Source organism: Oryza sativa, chromosome 6 (genome assembly GCF_034140825.1).
Source record: "Oryza sativa Japonica Group chromosome 6, ASM3414082v1".
In the NCBI taxonomy this organism is placed as follows: Eukaryota; Viridiplantae; Streptophyta; class Magnoliopsida; order Poales; family Poaceae; genus Oryza; species Oryza sativa.
Genome location: NC_089040.1, coordinates 8,319,919 through 8,343,075, shown reverse-complemented (window position 1 = coordinate 8,343,075; position 23,157 = coordinate 8,319,919). Strand labels below are relative to the sequence as shown.

The 23,157-nt window shown below is 40.3% G+C and overlaps 1 protein-coding gene across 3 annotated transcripts; it reads right to left on the bottom strand.

The window, feature by feature from the left end:
- Positions 1-14,437: 14,437 nt before the first annotated feature.
- Positions 14,438-21,588, bottom strand: LOC4340677 (glucose-6-phosphate isomerase, cytosolic B-like). Of its 3 annotated transcripts, none has more exons than NM_001421525.1 (24): positions 21,237-21,588; positions 20,936-20,995; positions 20,705-20,781; positions 20,548-20,629; positions 20,427-20,474; positions 19,969-20,124; positions 19,797-19,893; positions 19,656-19,698; positions 19,198-19,265; positions 19,023-19,107; positions 18,894-18,942; positions 18,600-18,672; positions 18,461-18,521; positions 17,460-17,526; positions 17,334-17,390; positions 17,187-17,240; positions 16,975-17,103; positions 16,385-16,448; positions 16,201-16,274; positions 16,064-16,117; positions 15,876-15,944; positions 15,157-15,246; positions 14,877-14,984; positions 14,438-14,764 (listed from the first exon to the last, which is right to left on the bottom strand). In NM_001421525.1, the coding sequence occupies exons 2-24, from the start codon at positions 20,984-20,986 to the stop codon at positions 14,717-14,719; spliced, it is 1,704 nt and encodes a 567-aa protein (NP_001408454.1). In that variant the 5' UTR covers positions 20,987-20,995; positions 21,237-21,588; the 3' UTR covers positions 14,438-14,716. The 3 variants fall into 3 exon arrangements, with proteins under 3 accessions (NP_001408454.1, NP_001408456.1, NP_001408455.1); NM_001421527.1 differs by lacking the exon at positions 21,237-21,588 and adding an exon at positions 21,096-21,200; NM_001421526.1 differs by lacking the exon at positions 21,237-21,588 and adding an exon at positions 21,119-21,197.
- Between the last annotated feature and the right edge of the window lie 1,569 nt (positions 21,589-23,157).

Below are 23,157 nucleotides of genomic sequence, written 5' to 3'. Positions count from 1 at the left end.
TGAGCTTATATGTTGGCTCTATAATAGTAGCAAGTTTTACAGTAGAGATAGTAATCACCCGTAATTTTATTCGCATCATCTACTCATAAATTTAATATGGAGCTGACATATGCTGCAATACATTACGTCTAACACATTAGTACCAATAAATTTGCCACCAATTAATCCACTCCTCTCTTTTCTCAAATTCCTTAGTTAGATGTTTACTTCATCTTTGAATTCACAGCTTGAATTGAATGCACTGCTTGATTCTTTTTTTCATCTTTTAGAGCAGGTACAATAAAGCTGAGTCAGTAGGCTATACATTGATTCATATCACCAGAATCCTACGTAGAAGAGTGAGAAAAGCAGAGAGTGAAGAGGGTGGGCGCTTATTCTGTCGCCGGGTGATAGAACCGGAAACGAGGTCTTCAGCCTCCTTGCAGCAATAGTTTATATGTTTTGGTGGGCCTAGTGTTGTTTTCACGATTTGCTGTGCACAATTTTCCATCATCATTGGTGTGTTGGGCAAATAAAATCACCACAGCTTGTATAGTTGCATGCAACATAGATAGCTACAAGGATGAATGCTAGTTTTGATCACCACAGCTTGGATGCCCATGCATGAATTAATTGATTTTCTATTTAGTATAGCTAGTGTAACATCTAATTTACTGTATAAGCTTTCTCTCTCAGTGGCTATATATTACGTGGACAAATATTACCGCCGGTACCGAACCATACTATTGACCTTGCTCTTCCTTGCTTTAATAGGCTACTAGATGTAATACTAGCCCCCTAAGACCCTAATGATACGCATTTCCTCCTGCTTTTCAGCTTTTCTGGTTCGTCTTTGTCTACTTGTCTCTTCTTTAGTGAATTAACAATGTCGAGCTTCGGATCCTATCACCTAATTGACTCACTAGGAGTGAATTTTGCTGATGGATTTTTCAGCTCAAAACTTATTGTCCCATGTCCCATAAAATGTGCATCTCGCTCTGTCCTGTTTGTTCAGCAACTAGTGAATTTTGCTGATGGATTTTTCAGCTCAAAACTTTGTCCCATGTGCCACAAATGTGCATCTCTCTCTGTCCTGATTGTTCAGCAACTCTGCCAAGAATCTAGCCCAGTTCATGGTACTCCTGTTGATAAGTATTCGCTCAGTCCTCAAATAAGATCATCTTTGCTCCCTCTTGTCTATCCCAAAACAAAATAAATTTATCTTTGAGCAATCATTGTAGTGGAGTTTATGAAAATAAAGGATAAATGTATTAGAACTAGATAAAGTAAAGGACAATTGCATTGTGATTTGATAAATTAGTGGACATTCTAATCCTTTTGCTTTTTTACTGATATGTGTGAGATGAATGAAAAAAAGGCAAAATTTACTCAATGATATCTTTAAAAACGTGTAATTAGTTAGGAGACACCGCAAGAACGCGTTTATGCTATAGGACAAAAAAAAAACTAGTAATTAGCTGCTGGACACCCATGGATTATTTCATTATATTCGGAAAAATTGGAGAGAGAAACAACTATGTAAGTACGTTTCTACCCTTCGATTTTTTTTCTTTTTCTTTTTTCCTTTCTTATCCTTTTTTCTTTCTTATCCTTTTCTCCGCGTATGGTGTCACTGCTCCCCAGCGTTTGCACGATGTGCTGCACCGTCGCGAGCAGATTCTCCTCCCCGTCCTCCGCCATTGCCTCAGTAATCCGGCCCGGGAAAAAAACAAGCAGACGTCGAGCTACCTCACCTCCAGGGGCTGGAACGGCATCCCACGGCGAGCGGCATAGCTCCGATCTGGACGAGGGCACGACGCCTCCACCTCCACGCGGCTTCGCTTCGGGGTGGTGGTTGGGCGCGGTGGAGAAGGGGATGAGGAGGAAGAGAGAGAGAGAGAGAGAGATGACGGCCTCCACGCAGCAATGCGTTGCGGCTGTGGCGGCTGGCCGAGGGCGACAGCGCGTGGACCGGACGCTTTACCGCACAGCGGCGCAAGTTGTGGCCGCCGCGTCGGGTTGGATTGAGGTGACCGGTAAAACCCGCAGCAGCCGTCAGATGTGGCGGCATCGCGGTCGGATGCGTGGCCTCGGGGGAAGCGAAAGGCCATCACCGCCGGTACGGTTCGGTCCGCTCCATCTCCGCCGTTGCCGCTCCTCCTGCGCTCGCCCGCCGCTGCCGCTCTTCCAGCCTCGCCCGCTGCCGCATCCGCGACCGGGACAGCGCGCCGCTGTCAGAGCGAGACGAGGAGGACATGCTCACAGTTGGGCCCACGTTGGATTAATTTGAGCCAAAGACAAACTGGTCTTTAATGATTGTTTCTCTTTCCTATTCCTTTGAAAATAATAAAATAATCCCACCGGTGTCCAGTAGCTAATTACCAGTTTTTTACAATGTCCTACAGCAAATACACGTTTTTACAATGTCCCCTATCTAATTACATATTTTTCAGATGTCCTATAGCAAATTTTGCCATGAAAAAATAACTTATTTTGGAAAGATGCTACTTTGCTCATTCATCCTGGAAGGTTAGTGGGTCCTTTGGTGGAGCTTTTAATACATCTTCTCCCGTCTCCGTACCAAAATATAAGAACCTAAGACCAGATGAGACATTTTCTAGTACTACGAATCTAGACATGTACTTGTCCAAATTCGTAGTACTAGGAAATATCTCATCTAGTCCTAGGTTCTGCCTGTCCAGATTCATAGTAATAGGAAATATCCCATCCGGTTTGGAACAAAGGGAGTATTAACTTGGTAACAATTTTATAGAATGAATACATATGCAAAACAAAGAATTGAAAACATATAAATTTTGTAAAAACAGGTGTTTGGTTGGGTTGTCGGAAAGAAACATGAATTCGTCTGGATTTTTGGAATGCATCGTGTTTCTTACCTACTACTTATATCTATCTACCGTACATTAACAAAAATGGATAAATAGCTAACTGCTAGGGGATTAATTTGCCTCGATCCTAGGTGTGATGCCAAAACAATGAACTTGAAGTTGATGTTAAATTTCTAATGTTTTTCCTCTAGAATTACGGGGAAAGGAAAATTTCCTATTGCTATGCTCATTCCTACGAACCAGGGGCATGAACATTGGGCTTTTCTATAGTATTCCGATTGCTACGTTTTTCCTATGTTCTAAAGAGTTATAAATCCAGTCGAGTCAACAGAATTCTTAATCCCAAACATGACATAGAATTACATGAGTTTTCGTGATTGATGCCATCATGAGCGTCCTTGTTAAAACCGTATCCATTTATTGTCGTATTTTTATTCGGGTTTGGCTTCTAGACCGCTAAGTATAAAAATCTTATCTAACAACTATTATTATTATTATTATTATTATTATTATTATTATTATTATTATTATTATTATTATTATTATTACCCCTTTGGAGATTCGGCTAGGGGACGGGTTTAAGCCTAGGTTCCAAATGCGTGAAAAAGACTAACGCCAGGGATCATATAGGTTTTGATCGTACGGATGCGTTATACCCTACTCCTTTGTATGGACTATGGGTGGATGATGACAATGGGTTACAATGTGTGAAACTGAAAATCTAGTGGCGTATGCTAGCTTACTGGAATCGGAACCCTCTATCCATTAGCATGGATCATCCTTTTATAGTCCAAGTGGAGTCTATAGTGCCCATACATTCATGCGGGGGTAGGCTCCACTCCATTGAATTTGTTATGGTTTGTCTTGTCAAGGTCTTTCAATCCGGATGGAATAGAATGTTCACTCCTGTAGGCTGACGGAGGGGGGGGGGAGGCGCCGAAGTCAAAAGTGCCCATGACCGTATAGATGGCCATAAGGCCCGAGGCTCGACGGCCCGGCCCACGGCATAGCATTTTGGCCCGACCCAAGCACGGCACGACTCGACGGGGGTCAGGCTCGTGCCGGTCCATGCCTGGGCCTCCCCACCGGCACGTTTTGCCGGCCCGGCCTGGCACGACCGGGCCGGGCCGGCAGGCCAGTCCCGGCACATAAAGATTAGGGAGTAAAAATAGACATATTATATGTAACAGTCCAAAGAATAGGGACGATAAATAGACTTATTTTAGCTATATATATGTCAGCTCAAAGAGGAGGGAGGGAATAGCCTTATTTTAGCTATATATATGTCACAACCCAAAGAAGAGGGAGGGAAAATAGACTTATTTTAAAAGGGCACGATGGGCCACACGTTCCCTCAGGCCGGCACGACACGGCTCGACTACTGGTGGGCCGTGCCTAAGATGGAGGTGTAGCCCATGGGCCGACACGGCCCGGCACAAAGTGCCGACCGAGTCGTGTTGGCCAGATCACTGGTGGGCCGTGCCTAGCCGGGCCGTGCCGGGCGGGCCTTATGGCCATCTATACATGCCCGTATTATTTGTGGGCCTGTGACGCGCGGTGCAGGCCTCTCCACGCTCTCGATAGGAGAATTTTTTTTATTTTTAATTTTTTTTCTTTTAATATTTACAGAAATAATCCATCGGCGCAAAAAAATTACAAAAATAGACCCTGCCGCCCTCTACTAGGGCAGCAAGCTGACGTGGCAAACGGAGGAGGGACGGGTGGTGACGGCAGACGGGAGAGGGAGGGTTTTTTTTTTTTTTTACGAAAACCCTTACCGCCCTCAAGGGGCCCACATGCAAAAAGGCCAGCCCAGGCCTAGTACTTTTTGGCTGGTACTTTTTACATCTGGGTCCCTTGCCGCCCTGGGCCCAGATGCAAAAGGTACCAGCCAAATGCTCTTTAGGGTTGCGAAAATTGCATTTAGCCCCTTGCCGCCCTCACAAGGGGCTAAATGCAATTTTCGCAGACGGCGCCATCGAGCCGCCGTCTGCCACGTTAGCTTGCCGCCCTAATAGAGGGCGCAATAGATTATTTCTGTAAATATTAAAAGAAAAAAATTTAAAAATGAAAAAAATTCCTCGATAGGATGTGTATGTGACGTGCGATGATTCGTTGCCATTAACGCAAAGGAGTGGTTGAAGCAACCCCCTGATCGTGTCAGCCTTTCCAAAGCTCAGTCTTGTTATGCTTCTCATGGAATACCTGGGGCAAGGAGTATGCTCAGACCCCTGCCCAGGTACGACAAATGCTCAAAGGACAGGCCCACCTTGCCTAGGGCCCGAAGGTGGCTGGTTTTATCTCCGGGTGACCATCATGCCCAGGCTGCTCTCTTCGGGTGTCTTGAGCATATCTTGTACGCCTCGACGTATTCTACAGCGTCCCAGTGACCCGAGGGAGATGGGGACCTTTGTTCCCATATCTCCGACAATATACTTGCGAGATAGTCCACGACTAAAATATCAAGTAAAAAAGAACAAGCATTAGTATTCCATTAGTTGCAGATGAGAAAACGCCTTCTAAATAGGCCCTTGGTCTTCCCTTTTGCGACTGCTCCATAGCACCAGTTTAGGTCCCATTCTACATGGCTGAGTGTGTTTGGTTGGGTGGATAAGCCTGGATGGGAGATAGCCGTCTGATTTTTTTTAGGTGTTTGGTTGTAGGGCAGGACGGATAGGATGACCCGAAATAGGGAATATTCCCTCAATATGCTGGATGAGTGCATCCAGCCGATTTGGCTGGATGAAGTTATTCAGTTTTGGTCTGGGTGATGTGTCCTATTATGATTGGCTGTAGTTGGTTTGATTTTCTGTTAAGCAAGCTCCAAATGATTTTTTTCTCCTAAACCGTTTATCTAATTTATGATTTGATTACACCATTATATTTGTTACAATTAAATCTTTAAAACAAGATCTCGGATGATTATATTCTGATAATATATATATATATATATATATATATATATATATATATATATATATATATATATATATATATGACAAATGGGTCCCACTAACTTTTGGCTTTTCCCATCCATGGGATATCCCTCCAATCAAACAAGAAATTGGATCGCCATATCCAACAAAATATGGATGGCCATATTCCATCCATGCATGACCATGAACCAAACACACCCTAAATTACTAACGCTCTGCATATGACTTCTATGTACAATCCTTGTGCCATTGCTAACGGATGGTGAACTTCATGTGTGGTGTGTCGCTAGGAACGATTGAAAAACGCCACGGGCTTGCGCTTGGAAACGTTACATCGTACGAGTATTGTACATGAAAAATCGTACGTATAGCACCTCTCTTTACAGATTATGGATTATCGGGGACAGGTTTTCAAGCTTCTAAATGGCATGATTTGTGCAGAAGCTTTCTTCAGCATTTGTTATAGAACTATTTTAAATCAATTGAACTTTCTAACATTTAATTTATTTGTTTTACATCATCGAATAAGTATTAATACCATCCATCAGCACTTTATAATTAACCTATCTAAGTGGGTCCTGCCCCCCATGTATTACTATCGAGTATTCAAAATAATGGCCCCTTCTATACATGTTTGTTATTATTATATACTCACTCCGTTTCAAAATGTTTGACACCGTTGACTTTTTAGCACATGTTTGACCGTTTGTCTTATTCAAAAAAATTTATGAAATATGTAAAACTATATGTGTACATGAAAGTATATTTAACAATGAATCAAATGATATGAAAAGAATAAATAATTACTTAAAATTTTTAAATAAGAAGAATAGTCAAACACGTACTAAAAAGTCAACGGTGTCAAACATTTTGAAACGGAGGGAGTGTTTTACTACAGTTTAATGCTATATGCACCAGAGCTAGGTACCTTACTGTCTCTTCTGTTAATGCACGGATCATGGAAACATACTCTTTTGCACCACACAAGAGAAATTTGGCAAATGGACCCCACTTAAAAAAAAATTGGCGGAGCAATGAAGGATCGCTCCATCTTTGCACTAAAGCACTGATCAACTTGTTCAAAACAGAAATTTAGTTCAGACTTCATAATTGCTTCAATCGTGCATACTCATTTGAACGAGGAAAATGATGAGTTTAGACGGAGTCTTCATTAAAATGATCCATTTTCTATTCGTTCTATGTATTTAACATTAATTAAAAATGGAACCTAAAGAGGAATAGTGTTTTATGGAAATTAAAAATAACTCTTATAATAAAAGAATATGTGTATTTTTTTCAATGGAGTAATTTTAACCAAAGACAATTTAGTAAGAAGGAGTTAAAATTTTAGCAAGACATGTTGCTTTTGTATGAAGAATGAGATTATTTAACATTTATTCTTCGATTATCATTTTACTAAATTTATCTGGAGAACCATACATGCTTCTTTTGGCATAAAATCCCATATAGTATTCCTAATACATATATGGAAATCAGCTTGTTGGTATTGATTCAAAAATACGAAATCTATTTTAGTAGAAGCATATGCTTATATTGTGGTAGGAATGATATGGTTCTTATAAATCTTCAACTAAATCTTATATGAAGGATAATATATTTGCTCCGGTTGTAGGCGCAACTATAAAAAGTGTGACGAGGAAAAGGAACTAATACATAATGCATATTGAAACTGTCATGTAGATCTTCATCAATTTTGGATGTAGATTTACAAATAGAACTGAATAAGAGTTTTTAGAGTTATTGTCTCGTCATGTTTGAAATGTTTAGCAGCTCTATGTTGAACTCTATGTTGAACGAACTATATAATAAGTGGTTGTAGTTTCTTTTAAAGAAAAGCCGGATGCTATTTCATTATTTAAAAAAAGTTCAGACCTCATAACCGGGATATATAATACTGACATTGTGAGCTGCATAGCACCAAGGAAAATCTTGCAAGTGGCTGCTGCACGCCTGCACTTTGCTCACACATGCTTCCGTACTGAACTGAGATTTGCTATCCCATAGGCCATAAGCAACAATCAGCTAATTAATTAACCAATCACTCCAAACCAAACTTTATAGTAGTATTATCAATGCATGTGAAAGGATTCTTCATGCTGCTTAATTATCTGAGAAGAAAGGAGCAGGAGCGAAAACCATGAACGGATGAGAGCATTCGCTGAAGGAAACAAGGAAGCATGCTGTCAAGTTTACTGCTGCTTTGAGCTTCGTAATATTATATGGTAAGATCCCATAAGGGCACGTTTAAAGATAGAGCTTGGCATGGGCTCTTCTGTAAGTAAACATTTATTACTATATTTGTTTTAAAATATAAAAAGTTTTGCTTATATAGTTATATGGGTAAAATTCCTTCCTTCTATTTTAGAACATAGATAGTAAAAGACTATGCCCTTACAATAAATAAGACAACAAATTATTTAACCATTAACTCAACAAATAGTTTTCTATTACTATTTTTATCCGTTTTCCACTTTCATACAGCAAAGTTTTTATTTTATAGAGGCTAATAGTCGTTGTTTAGTCCGTTCTTAAACATAGCAACAATGTTTGCATCTCCTCTCCTTTCTTTCTTACTACCCTGTTTTAAAATAAGTTCACTTTTCATCTGTCCCACACGTACCAATTCAAAAGTATAAGACTATCATATAATATACTTTATAAAATCCCAAATGCAATTGTGCTCCAATTTACCTAATTTTAATGCATTTACCTCTTATTTTCACAAACTACAATACAATGGTTACTTAAAAATGAACTTATTTTGAGGCAAACTAGAGAGGACAAAGATGATCTTATCATAAGATGAAGGTAGTACATGTCAACAAATATTTTTAATCTCTTCTTTCTATAAAGCTAATGCCCACTAAACACCTAAAGCTCTCTACATGCAAGTATAGTATTTATTAGCACTCCTAAAATCAACATGCAAGCATGCCATATTAATAACCCACTAAGCACACAAAACTCAACATGCAAACATATAGTAATTATATCTACAACTTATTTCATTCTAAAATTAAACATACACATGCTAAATCATCATTATCAAATCATTTTCACAATATTTCAATCCAAATTATTTAATTATTTCTACAATATCTGACATATATCCTGTAGCAGAGCGCGGAGTATCATGTAGTTTAACAAGGCTAAGAGCCATTTATTGATGACAGTGGTACAATCTTCTAGATAACATAATTTGCATTAAAAAATAGAGTAGACCTAGAAAATATGTAAAAAATAATTTTGTTGAAGTAGAGCAGACCAACAAGTATGCAAGGAACAGGTATGCCGTATGGGTTATTTCCTGCATATGTTAGCGTCCATGGTTACTATTACTATAAATCTGGATAGGTCTTATCCAACCAAAATCCCTTATACTTTAGTACGGAGAGTAACATTTATCAATGTAAACCACTATAAATGCATCCTCCATCCAAATCAACTTTTAAGATGAATCTGCAAATATGTATCTATTTTTTATGACTAGAAAAAAAATACACGTGTGTTGCAAACGGGTGAAGTCTATTTTAATCTTATTATTGTTATATGGTTTAGTTAAGATAAAATTCGTGGGAGTTCGCTTGGATATATATTTTTAGAAAATCATGAGCTGCAGTTAGGAGTCCGATAGTTCTAAGTTAGCATGCGAGTTTTTTTTAAACAGATTTATTTTATGATTCCTTTTGGATTACCAAAAGTGAATGATCTTAAAAACTGACTTAAATACGGATATGTATTTCCAAAAGCAAACGAACTTAAAAACCTACTTATACACGGATGACGAACCAAAATACCGACAAAAACATTTTTAATTTTTATAACAATAGAGAATAGATATATTTTTATAAGTTTTTTTTCCCGGGGGGAGGGAGGGAGGGAGGGGGTAGCTTGTGCAACTCATGTGTTGATGAGTCCACCGGCCGTCCGGTAATCTTGAGCATCTCCAAATTAGACTCTCCAAATACTCATTTAGCCAACTCTCCAACTGATTTGGGTAGTCAAACTAGGTGTGCACTTCAACAGTCTCTCTATTTACATCTCCAAAATCACAAAGGGGCCCACATGTCATCCTCATATCTCCATTCCCTTCTTCTTCCTCCTCTTTCTCTTTCTCTTCCCCTTTCTTTTCTCCCGCGTGGCCGCATCGATCCAGCGGCGGCGACAACGGCTCCAGCAGCGGGCGACGACGGCGCCCCGCGAACACGAGGGGTGAGGCGGCGGTGGCGGCTCCCGCGCGCCGACGGTGGTGGCAGTGGCTCCCCGCGCGCGCAGCGGCAATGGCGGCGACGGCTCGTGCGCGAGGCGCGAGGCGGCAGCGGTGGCGGTGGCTCCCCTCACTCGAGCAACGGCGATGGCGGCGACGGCTCGTGCGCGAGGCGGCAGCGGCGGCGGTGGCTCTCCGCACGCGCAGCGGTGATGGTGGCGACGGCTCGTGCGTGAGGCGCGACGGCAGAGAAAGAGGATGGATGGGGATGGGAGTGGTGGTGGGACCTACCTTTGGCCAGTAGAGGAGGCTGGCTACATTTGGCTAGCCGGAGGAGCAATTTGGCTAGCCGGAGAAGCAATTTGGCCATCCGGATGGCTTGGCCATCTAGATGGAGAGACTGTTGGAGCTCATTTTTTTTGTGTTAGCTAAATTTTAACTTAAAAAGCCAAATAGATAGTCTGTTGGAGACTGGAGTTGCTCTTAGGCAACACTTTCGCAATGACGGCCACGCGGGTGGGAGTGAGTGCAACAGTACTGCCATACTATGTTCATGCTAGAATCACGAGCTGCAGAGAAGCGCGCAGCACGTAATCGCATCGTGTTGCAGCCTTGCAGGTGCAGGCAGGAACTAGTTTAGTTGGCCGGTGCAGTCGTGTTGCAGCTCGACCAAAATCTACTTGGCTGGTATCCAGTCAGATAATCACATGACCCTCGCTGTAAATATCACTTTTCCATAAAAGAAAAAAAAAGGCCTAATATACTACTAGTACCCTCCAACACAAATTGTACGATCATAACGTTGCTGTCTGCGTGCTTTTGAAAGAAGCATCACTCCGAATCCGAATACGATTATTGTGCGATTTAGTTTGATACTATGCTCCAGTCAGAACACTGCAGAAAAATGGACATGCACAGTCAGGCCTTGTTTAGTTCTCCATCACATCAAAATTTTTCTACACGCATAAACTTTTAACTTTTCCATCACATCGTTCCAATTTCAATTAAACTTCTAATTTTGGCGTGAACTAAACACACCCTCAGCATAATTCGTAGATTCTTTGACAGTGACCAACAGCGCATCCGAAAACAAAAGGAATGAATACACGTACCGGTATTTATATTTGGAGATCATGGCCATCTTCTCACCAAAATCTTGATGTTGAGTTGAGCCTGGAGCCAGCATCATCATCATCGAGTAGGCAGCAACCAATTATATATAGTATTTGTTGGTAACTGATCTTTTACGTGTGCCGTCGACGAACAGTATCAACAACAGAAGCGGAGCAATCACAGCCACCTGACTTTGAGCCTAATTTGGCTTATACTTATACTTGGAAGTTAAAATTTAAATTTTAGAACTGGATAGTTTTTTTTCCTTTTTCATCGTAATTTACTTTATAGCATTTGCTATGCTTTTGAGTCGCTAGGAATACATATATAAAAGTTTTGCTCGCAAATGATTTTTTATTTGCTAATAAATGATTCGAATAAGCATATGAATAATCGAAACAATTAAAATGATGTTCTTTTCCACCGAACAAAGTTCGGGATGGCTCGATCCGCGGTTGGTTCAATCTCACATATGGAATGATTGTTTTTTATTATTATTTTCAGTAAATGTACTCATCACTGTTTTGACCAATTCGATTGTAGTCTACTGGTAGTGGATAAAACATCTCAATGTTTATACTATCACCTTAATTACAGTCTAAGCACTAGATGATTTTTTTCTACTTATAGTAGAACTTATAACTAACTGGTCAAAGCATTCGTAGCATATATAGTTCAGGGAGAATAGTGGGATCCACGTGAGAATGCACTCCGTTGAAAACTGCTCACAATGTGTGAACCGCTACAACTTCTCTCTCTACCTGAATCATCTCCTGCTATTATGCTGACAAAGGACCATAGTATATTCTCTCTCCTATGAAGACATGTCCTTTGCCTAGCATCTCCTGCTACACTAGAATCTGTTGAGAGAAGATGCAAAATGTGTAGCACCGGTCTTAGCTCCTCTATCTCTTCTTAGTACCCCTCAAAATACAACACTATATAGATGCTCTTATGATCATTTCGTCAGTGATAATACTATATCACTAACTACCGGTTGAAATTAACCACTGGAAAATACTCCCTTGTCCTTTTAGACCTCTTCGAAACAAAGGAAAAACATAAAATTTCTAGAGAATTTGTATCCTATATGGTAAATAATCCTATAGAGACATTTAAAACAAAGGATTATTTCATATGGATTTTTTTTAGTTCCTATGAAATGGACTATTGATAAGCAATTTTGGAGGAAAATAAGTATGAGGTTTCAGCTCATGTTTTCCTTTTACCGTGTCTTGGATTCATGTGTTTCTCCTATGTACCAATTAAACAGTAGTTTTGAAATTTTCTTGTGTTTTGCAATCCCGTATGAATCCAGTGAACCATGATATTCCATTTCTATGTTTTCCTATTCCTAATTCCATAAGAATCCCATGATCATGATATTCAATTTTTTTCTATTAACATGTTTTCGTAATTTAGTGTTTGAAAGGAGCTCTTAACTTAGAAGGTTAAGCCAATGATAATTTTTTTTTTGACAACTTATTGATCCATATTAATCCATTTTTTTTAAAAAAAAATATTAAATACTTAATTAATTATAAGAAAAGTATATTGCTCTGTTAATTAATAAATACTTAATTAATAAATGGAGAGAATGAGTTCCCAGCTCAACAGAACGAACACAGCCTAGAAGGTTAAGCCAAGTTGGCAGGCGATGTACTGTCCTGCGATCGATCAGGCATGGCCGCATGGGGGCCGGACCGCCGGTGCGGCGGTGCGTGCGTCCATGCACATTTGACATACCCACGCACATGTGGATTATGACGTCGAACAGCGCCATGACCCAACTTCACTGTCACTGTGCAATCACACGGAATCCCTAATTGGCCAATTCAATACCCTCTTTAGCGCTGTCAGCGACAGCTGAGTGCTGCCAATAGGGGTGAAAACGGTAACGGTAATTACCGGCCGACCGGCGTTCGTTTTCGACTTTCTACCGGCCGAGCCATATGGAAATGGTAATCGACCGAAACAAAAATGGAAATGGTAAAAAATATGGAAATGAAAACGGAAATGGTTTTGCTGTTATACCGATCGTTTCCGTATTTACCGTATTCTCGCGGAAATTACCGTTTCTTATAATATGGTAATTACCGTATTCTAAATATGTCGATATCATAGGACATGTCTATACTTGACCCACAGCTTATAGATTGAATGGCTCTTCAATAAAATCTCTAACTTTTGTACATGGCTAAAATGAAGTTAATTTATAATTTATATAGTATAAGCTTGAATTTATGTATATATATATAACATACTTATGTAAGGTTAAATATATGTTTTTATAGTTTAATGTTTCCGTATTTGTTACCGGTTTCCGATCTGTACCGACATGTTTCCGTTTCCGTTTCCGGTTTTCCGATATTTCCGATATCGTTTTCGTTTCCGACTTTACCGTTTCCGATTTCGTTTCCGAGAAAAATATGGTTACGGAAATGGTTGAGGCTGTTTTCCGATCGTTTCCGACCATTTTCATCCCTAGCTGCCATTACTTCCATCTCATCCAACTCCACTGTGCAATGATATAGCCCCGCCTTCAATAACGGTGACTCCTCGATCGCGGAATGATCACAATTTTTGTTTCTTCTGTTTCTTTCTTTTGATGATTCGTCAGATCTTGATGGCATGTGTTTTGCAATTATTAGACGACGATTTTTCAAACGAACCACCTTGAAGAGCCAATTTTGTAGTTGCTCCATATCTGGGTAAATGGATCAGCTAGGGCAGTGCATTACTGTACTATACTCCTTGTTTTGTACATTCGAGATCGGTTCACAAGAACGGAATAAAACAACTATATATATATGTAGGATGGGGTTTCTCTATGCACAATATCTTATTGCTATAGGCTATCCATGTCATATTAATATAGTAGTTTATCCCTCAAGTTGACCTAGGACAAGATCTGTGCAACAGTCAATGCTGAAGGTAAATGGGGCGATGAGCCCAGCTATTTCCACATGATCTGTGCAGCAGATGGCAGGAGTCTGCTCCAAAAACCCAAGTTACCAGCATACATCTTTGATCACCAAAATTCCGGTTGCAAAATCCAAGAGACAACTGTCTAGGACGCCAGATAGACCTTAATCACCAGATGAGAAATTGAAGTTTCCAAAATCCAAGTAGCATGACATTGTCCAAATAAATTCCTATTATGAATTTATGGGTGAATTGGAACCCAGGAATCGACAAGAAAAACAAATGAGTGTCCCAGTAGCAGAAAAAACATATGTGTCGAACTGTCGTAGTAGCAGATGAGTATCAGGTGGCACGGTGGCAGCATACACATATTCTCCAAACAAAACGTATGAAAGAACACCCAGACAGATTTTCAAACCACATACTCCTATTAATTTAGTGATAGTTTCCTCATGCTGACACGAATTAATTTATTTATTGCAAAATAGTTTCCTTTCCTTTTTCTTTTCCATTTTGTTCTCCTGGAAGTCGGAGTAAATAAAAAGAAAAAAACAACAAAACTATGGTACTGTAAAACGGGCTGTAAGCCTGTAACAACTTCAAAAGGAACATAAATAAACTTATTACAGAATATGCCGGCTCAACCTTGTTTAACTCAAAGAAAATAGCGTGCCAAACACATCATATTAAACTTTCGGCATTGTTGTAGTGTTGTAAGGAGTGGATGGCTCAACCTACAGAACAGATTAAATGCTCACTTGAGTTGTCAAGAACACTTAGGAAACTAAATTTAATTTTGAAAAAAAAAGGAACAATAAATTATGATGAACTATCAAAAGAACATACAGCGAGATATCGTGTCAGCAAACTTGCAGTGCTGCTGTTGAACCCCTGGACAGGCTTTCCTTCCATGCGGGATGCATGCAGAGATTTTCTCACTTGAGAAGCCAGAGACTTGAGACAAAAAAATTACAGACATAACACAGTTCAGTCTTCAGATGAAGAAAACACATAAACATATGGGCAGGGGGAAGAAGTTATGGGAGATCACGTGCTAGATGGAGCCAAAACAACTAGACCTTCAAACGAAAATGGAAATATGTCTAAAATATGTTCAAGCACTAACCTTTCCCAGTTCCACTCCCCACTGGTCAAATGAGTTTATTCCCCATAGGAAACCCTGAACTGCAATCCGGTGCTCGTAGATGGATAAAAGCTGAAAAGTAGAGTTTGTTAGTACTTAGTACATCTGCAGAAAACAGCAACTCAATTTGGAATAAACAAAAAGCTCTTCCAAGTAATTGGGAGTCAACCAAAGACTTCCAAAGTACAACAGAATGGAGAAAGGATCATGTAAATTATACATCTCATAGGTTTGCATTATGGCAAATAACACAACTACATTCCAATAACTGCTGCGTGACATGATTACAAACAGGAAACAAAGCTACGAAGCAGCACAATTTAATTTGTCTGCACACGAGCTGCAGTGGGGAGGGCACTTAGTATCCGCTGCACACAATCTTAAATACCACCATAGGTCTCAGAAGCAGAGTAACTCTCCTACTGCTCTGCACATCAGTTCATCTCAAATCCCCCCCCCCCCCCCCCCGGGTCGTTTTTTTAAAAGAAGAAAAGGATAATTGATTTGACATTAATCATAGCAAGGAACCAGCATATTGTCATGTTTTTTCTCGAAACAAAAAATGGAGTATGCTGGTCAGGTCTTCATGACGATGAGAACGCATCATACAACAAGATCAGAATCCTATTGGTGATAAAAATTGCTATGGTTTAGGACTAGACTTGCAATGCCAAACAAGTGTCTGAATGCAATTTGCATACCTGTCCAATCTCATAAGCAGATAATGAGGGCAGCAATAAACTAAGTGATGGTCGGTTGCCCTGAAAAGTCTGTAACAACAAAAACGGACCAAGAGAGGCACGAGAATGCTGTGTCAGAAGTTACACCTATAACAGCAAGCATTAATTTATTGGGAGAACTAGACAAGGAATGACTAAATTATTATTACCTTATGAGAGATAAGATGTTCAGGTACTTTCTCGCTGTGCAGTTGTTCAGGGGTCTGGAAACATACAGTAAACTACTGTCAGAAACAAAAACAGTTCATGGATTATTTGCACATCCAAAATATATTTAGCTGTTTACCTTTCCATAAGCAAGTGCATCAGGCTGAGCAAAGAAATTGGACATCAATTCGTCATGATTGCTCACAATTTCCCCTGAAAGAGATGTACAATACAAGTGTTCAACGGGCAGCTGAAGATAATAAGGACAACATGCAACATATCAAGGTTTAACAAAGAGAACAAAATTCCTGTACTACTGGTACCTTTCAAGTAAACGGGTTGCTGGCTTTTCACGACGCCGATAAAATCACAAGGAATAACTCTTCCCTGGAAATTTAGGTACAAACATTATCAACAAAGATGCATATTCACAATAAGTTTCTTGATAATCCTTCAATTCCTTTTGTATTATTTAGATACTTGGAAAGGCAAGAAGTAGGAATCATTGTTACTCGTATAAGTTAAAATATTTTGTTTGAAAGAATGACAACACTGATTGAAAAACATGATGCTCATATCGCAAAAGAACTACAGAAGAAATCAAGGACAAGACTAAGACAAATGTACAAGGTGACATGGTTGCAATTTGCAGAATCCATCCATAATAATATAAACATATTGATGCAAAGGGACGATAGCCTAATAAATGAAGCATATCCACAATCAGCAAGAGAAAAAGAAATGTTGCATGCCATCAAAATGTCATCTACTCTAAGTGGTATGCATTGTCAAGCTTTGCATACTATGCTGGTCAAATAAGTTCTCTAAGCTGGTATCCATTGTCAAGCTTTGCATACTATGGTAGTCAAATAAGTTCCAGGTGGATTAACAATCTAGAAGTACTGATCATTACCTGATGGATTAATTGATAGAAGCTGTGTTGCCCATTGGTTCCAGGTTCACCAAAATCAATTTCACCAGTCTCAAAGGACAATTGAACGCCATCAATAGAGACACCCTTTCCATTACTCTCCATGCTAAGCTTTACAACATAATGAGCGCATGTTATGACTAGAAATAACTGGAGTGCCATGATGAAACCAGCTAAGATGAGTAGTAAAGTACCTGCTGAATATGTGGTGCAAATTTCTCAAGTGCCTGGGAATAGGGCAATATTGCCTAAAAGAACATTTATATTAGAAATAATACTCAAATGAAGGCCTAGGTCAATTCATAATTGAAAATATGATCCAATGGAACAGAGTTTCTTACTCTAGCTGGATATCCAAGAAAGGAAACATTCCACACACTCAGCAAACCAAGGAGTACCTACCCAGAAATGATAGACCTGTTAGATAGGTGGTTAGCAACAAAATAGAAAATAGAAAAGTCACTTACAGGTATGTTTTTCTCAAATGAAGATGAACGGAAGTGTTTGTCGATGCTGGCTGCACCCTCCAAAAATCTTCAAAAGAAAACAATTACTAAGAGTGTATCATGTATAAATCTATCATCAAATTTTAGCTTCAAGCCCCCCAACCTGACCAAGTGAACAACTTACTAAAGAGCTCCAACAAAATTTAATTATCAATCATTGGATTTAACTTTCCATAGAAACAAAAAAGTTCACATCCTAAATTTCCACAGTACTACGAAGGAACAGAAGATGTATACTCCTTTAAAAGTCCCTAGTGGTGGTGGTAGTGAATCTGCCACCCCACCACTGTCTTTATAGTTTTTACAAATAGGCTCCTGTTATTTTTTTGATATTATGGAATAGTCCAAATATTCGGATCAAACAAGTAAATACCATATATTCAAACAAGTAAACAAGTGATACTAACATATATGATAACTTTTTAATAAGCAATTACATATTATAATATATTTTTTTATCCACAGCAAAGTATGGTCATTTTGCTAGTACATTCTAATGGAGTAATGGACAAAAAGGGGCTGGCCCCAAGGTCTTATATTTCTGAGTCAGAAATTTTGGCACATCTTATGGTAATGGTGGTGGGTGATCACTGATACATATATGACGTATATGCTCATGTATGAAGGTAGCCTGATGTAACAAAGTCTTTTTTTTAGACCTTAAAAGTAGCTGTAGTTATTAGCACTCACCTGCCGATAAGATTAGTCTGCACTGTCATTATCGTGCTATAAGCTTTTTTTTTTCTAGTATCATTGTTTACTACCATAGTGCCATGGTTTTTCAAAATCTGGCATAATATGTGTATTCTGAACACAAGAAGACTAAAGGAACACGGACTCATTTTATAGTAATGAAATTGATCCTGTGTTACAAAGTTCAAACTCCTACAGATCTTGTATTTACTTATTTGTAATAAAAAAAAGTAGACATTTGAGAATGCAATATAGGTTCAGATGCATACTTCTGAACAATCGGAAAACCATATTGAAGAGATAAGGGCAGGACACCAACAGCACTGCAAACTGCAACATTGGACTACAGTTACAAACAGACATAATGATAAGGTAGCTGATATTTTTAAATTGAAAAAAAAATCTCACCACTATAGCGACCACCAACCCAGTCCCAAAATGCAAAAGCATTTTTAGGGTCAATTCCAAACTTCTCCACAAGCTTCAAAACCAGAAAAATGGATAGGTGAAATTTCATCACATTAGAATAAACAATTCATTGGCGTATTACACAACACTTGGAGTATGGAAGCAGAATAGTCAAACACGTTAACAATGCAATTTTAACACATTTATAATCCAAATGTATATAAGATACAAGAGTGCGGAAAAGAGATTAGATCAAGTGAAATTTGAATGTCAAAGTAAAAGCTCCAGAAGTACCTCAAGATTGGTACTGACAGCAATCATATGTTTCGCAACAGCATCAGGTCTGAATCAACACATTTAGGATCAGTCTCACCATAATAATGGGACTAGGGGCAAAGGTGTTTCAGGTGCTAATATACTAACCCAAGAGAAGAGACAATCCACTCCTTGAGAGTTCGAGCATTTAACATTGTTTCAGCTGTTGTGAAGGTCTTTGAGACAACCACAACTGCAAGTTTTTCACATAACAATTAAAACCTCTGCAGATATTCACAACATCTAAGTGAGTGGGTATGAAAGAACAAAGCATGGTAATTACCAAGTGTTGTTTCAGGATCTAAATCTTTGATGCTTCGTGCAACATCAACAGGGTCAACATTTGCAAGGCTACAAGATAACCAAAATTACATATAATTAATAGATGAAAACATCATGCATGAACGATAGAAAAATATGGAAACTGAATAACAAAAACAGTAAAACATCATCCAGATATAAATTGAAGTACTAAGCATAGGACAAGATCTCACATGAATCACGACTGACTTCACAACGTAAAAACTGCTGGAACAAATTACTTCGAAGACATAAAAGCAAAGGAATACTATGCCCCAGTAGAAAAAAAAATACTGGAACAAACTAGCAAGCTAAATAAACAAATTCACATAGTAGAATTTAACATAGAAATTGTACTGCAGAAACATACTGTTTGCAAAGCATATAATTGCTGTTGGCCTGCACATTACAATTGAAAACATGTCCCAAATACACACTTACAATCTTAACTGTCGCCCTTTGGCAGATTCTGCAGCTTCTGGATCTGAAAATTAGCAAGATTTTCAGGGTTTGGCAGATTATAATTTTCAGAAAAACAATCTCAGTGCAGAGAACCTAAGAATGAACATTATAGTAGTTCACCTGTCTGGAGGGCAGCATGCACGAACAGAGGACCAAGAAAGCTACCACCTATTCCAACTGACACAACATTTGTCAATGCTTTACCAGTTGCCCCAACCTGTGAAAGAAGTAGCAGTGATCAATCTTCAGTGTTCAAAAAGATTTACAGGGTTCAAGAAAAATCTTAACTTACCCATGATCCACTCCTAAAAGTTTCTGAAAACTGCTTGATTTTATCTTTTACACCCCAAACTTCGGGAACCACATTGACCCCATCACTTTTTATTACTTCGTCTCTTGGAGCCCTTAGAGCTACATGAAGCACAGATCTGTTCTCTGTGCTATTTATCTAAGAAAACAAACCAAGTAATGTTACAAATGCATCACAGCAACACAAAAAAGAAATGTATATATATATGGAATGGGAAGCTTAAGAATAGTCCAAACATTAATACTAAATTAAGAAACGGAGCTCAGAACAAAATAGTCAAGCTATTTAATATGCAGAATCACATGCAAGTTTAAATATTACATGCAAGCTAAATATGTGTACAGAGTCTTCATGGCAAGGAACTCTTTACATATGATGAAGTTACTGAATAAACACCCCCTTCAGAAAACTGAACATCTTTTGCAGATAATGATGCTTACCTTGTCACCACTAAACATCTTCTCAATCTTCTCCTTGAGCTTTGCCGCCTACAATAAATTGGTTAGATCCCAAATCATGACACCAAAACCATCGTACTCCTACATAGCAAACAGGTGTCACCTCTGCCAATTTAAACAGCTTCTCCATGGTCTCGCCAGTTGCACGCTGCCTCGAGTAATCCAGAAATATGCCTTCATACTCACTGTCAACCAAACAAGCACCTCAAAAAACCAAAGCAGAAACCCACACATGCAACAGGAGAAATTTCAATCCTTACGCTGTCATTGCCTTGCAGCGCTCGGCATCATCCATCAGATCGCGCAGGTGCGTCTTCTGAATCGCCCCGACGTGCGCCTGCTCGCCCCCGCATGCGTGGCGAAACACGAAATCATAGTGAGCCTACCAAAATCTATAATCGAAGCAAGCAATACATCGAATAGAAACCGCAGCAATGCGAGCACTCAAAAAAAAAATTGGCAGTGCTTCGAGCACGTATCAACTCACGCACCTGGAGGCCCTTCCACTGCTCGGTGTCGCAGATTAGCGCCGACGACGCCATGACTGCTACCTGCAACCAAAAAAAAAAAACCAAAACACAATCACGAAACCAGCCAAATCATCAGCGAAAAACGCATCCGGCTTCACCCGAAATCGGAACCAAAGCGAACCGAACAGACAGCCAATCTGGTACCAGATCGATCGAGCCTTGCGGCCAACGAGCAGCCAGCGAATCGAATGAAATCGCAAACAGTAGCGTTAGGGAAAAAAAAAAGCAATTCGGGAAGAGGAATTCAGGGGCGGAATTATACCGGAGGATGAAGGAGGGGGCGATCGGTGGATGAGGAAGCGGATCCGCGCTTCGCTTCCTGCGATTGAATTTATATCTCCACTTTTTTCTCGATTTTATTTTTTTTGGTTTGTTTGTTTATTTCCCCGTGTCTTTCGTCTCTGTGGGCTGAAAATAGTGGGGACGCCCGGTAGTACGTGATATGGTGGTGATGGGGACGCCCGTGGCCTGCACAAAAGTGCAGGCAGATGTACTACTGTTGGTTGAGATGGGTTGGCGCTGTGCAGCTCCGACCCGCAGCCGCAGGTCCACCACCTGGCGGCAACCGGAAATCGGCGATTTTTTTTTCTGAGAACTGCGATTCAAAAGAGGATTCGAGGGCTTCGAGGGTGGAGCCGAGACGATATAGGCATGTCCAACGCGCTGGAGGGTGGTCTCGTCTCTTTCGAGGCGAATACTCGTGCCAGTTCAATCGGGACCGCACCCCCTATAAAACCTGATGACACTCTCTCTTATGGCCCGATCTTCTGGTGAGAGGATAACTCTCGCTTTGATCGAGCGCGACGTTTGCAACGTGGCTACCAACCAGAACAAGTCCAGAATATCGTGCAATCGCTACACCACAAACGATGTTGTACCAACCATGACGCGCGGTTGATGATCCCTGCAATGCAAACGAGAGAACACTGCAAGAACAAGATAAGATGCAATCTAAATATTGCAAATAGGTAATTAGCACAAAGAAATAGTTGCGATTGAAGTGGTAGATCTAATCGACCCGGCAAATCAACACACCAACTATTGGAGGCTCTGAATCTATAGTCGCCGGCTAATCGAACGAGGACTAGAGACAAGGTGAATGGCACTTGGCAAAATTCAAGGAAAATAAAGCTAGGGTTAAGTGCTAATTCGTGGAGATGGAGGGAGACACTTCCGAGATGGGTCTAGTCTATTACAAGGCCTAAGGCCCAAGTTTGGTTTCAGCAACAGCACTGTCTTGTTTTGGCGATTCCCGTTGACTCGAGATGAATTTAGACATGAGACCAGATGCGTTTGAAAGGTAGCGAGATAAGCTTTCCACGAAGTCCAAGATCATCCAAATCAGAGTTGGCATGAAAACGCTAGGTCCGTTTGAAGTCAGTGCTGTCTCCGGAGGCCGAACTGGATTCCAAAACTCATTGGACTTTAATATCTTGTAGATCCTCCGTTCACTCGATGTATTCTTTGGCCATGTTTTATATTTCTCATGCTTGGATATATGCATATACTTGATGGTCACATCAACGCCGTGATCCTAGATGGCCGCGTAGTTTCGTCAGCTTTTAGGCCAGGAACAAGCCAGGAGCCGTGTTAGGGAGATGCCTCACCTCATGCCGTCACCTCGCGCCGTTGCTGCTCCTGCGCTCGGGAAGAAGATGGAGAGGAGGTAGGCTAGAGAGAAGGGCCTACCTAGGAAGGTCTGCTGGCGACCGACGACCCGATGTGCCACCCCGAGTGCCGCCGCGTCGATCTCGTCGTCGTCGCATTGATCCCCCCGCCGCCGCATCGATCCCCACTTCCGGCGCTTCCATCCGCTGTTGTCGCCTCGATCCGTGCTGAGGGGAGAGGGGAGCTTGAGCTCGTCGTGACCAGGTGAAGAGTGAAGGGAGAAGCGGCGCTGCTGGGAAGGGAGAGCCAACGGGGGAGGCGACGTCGCCCGGGAAGGGGTGGATTCTTATATATGTTTGTGATTTTAGGGGTTATACTGTAAATATTGGACGTATATACAAATAAAAATAAATTAAGGGTTTAAATGAAAAATGTAACCAAGTGATAGGTACTGAATCACAGAAATGAGATGGTGGTATGGCCTTCACACGTTTCATCCCACTTGGCATCACCTTTTTTATGGGGCTATACCTTGCGTTGGCTATAGCCTTAGAGTTCCTAACTTTCCTCCTCCC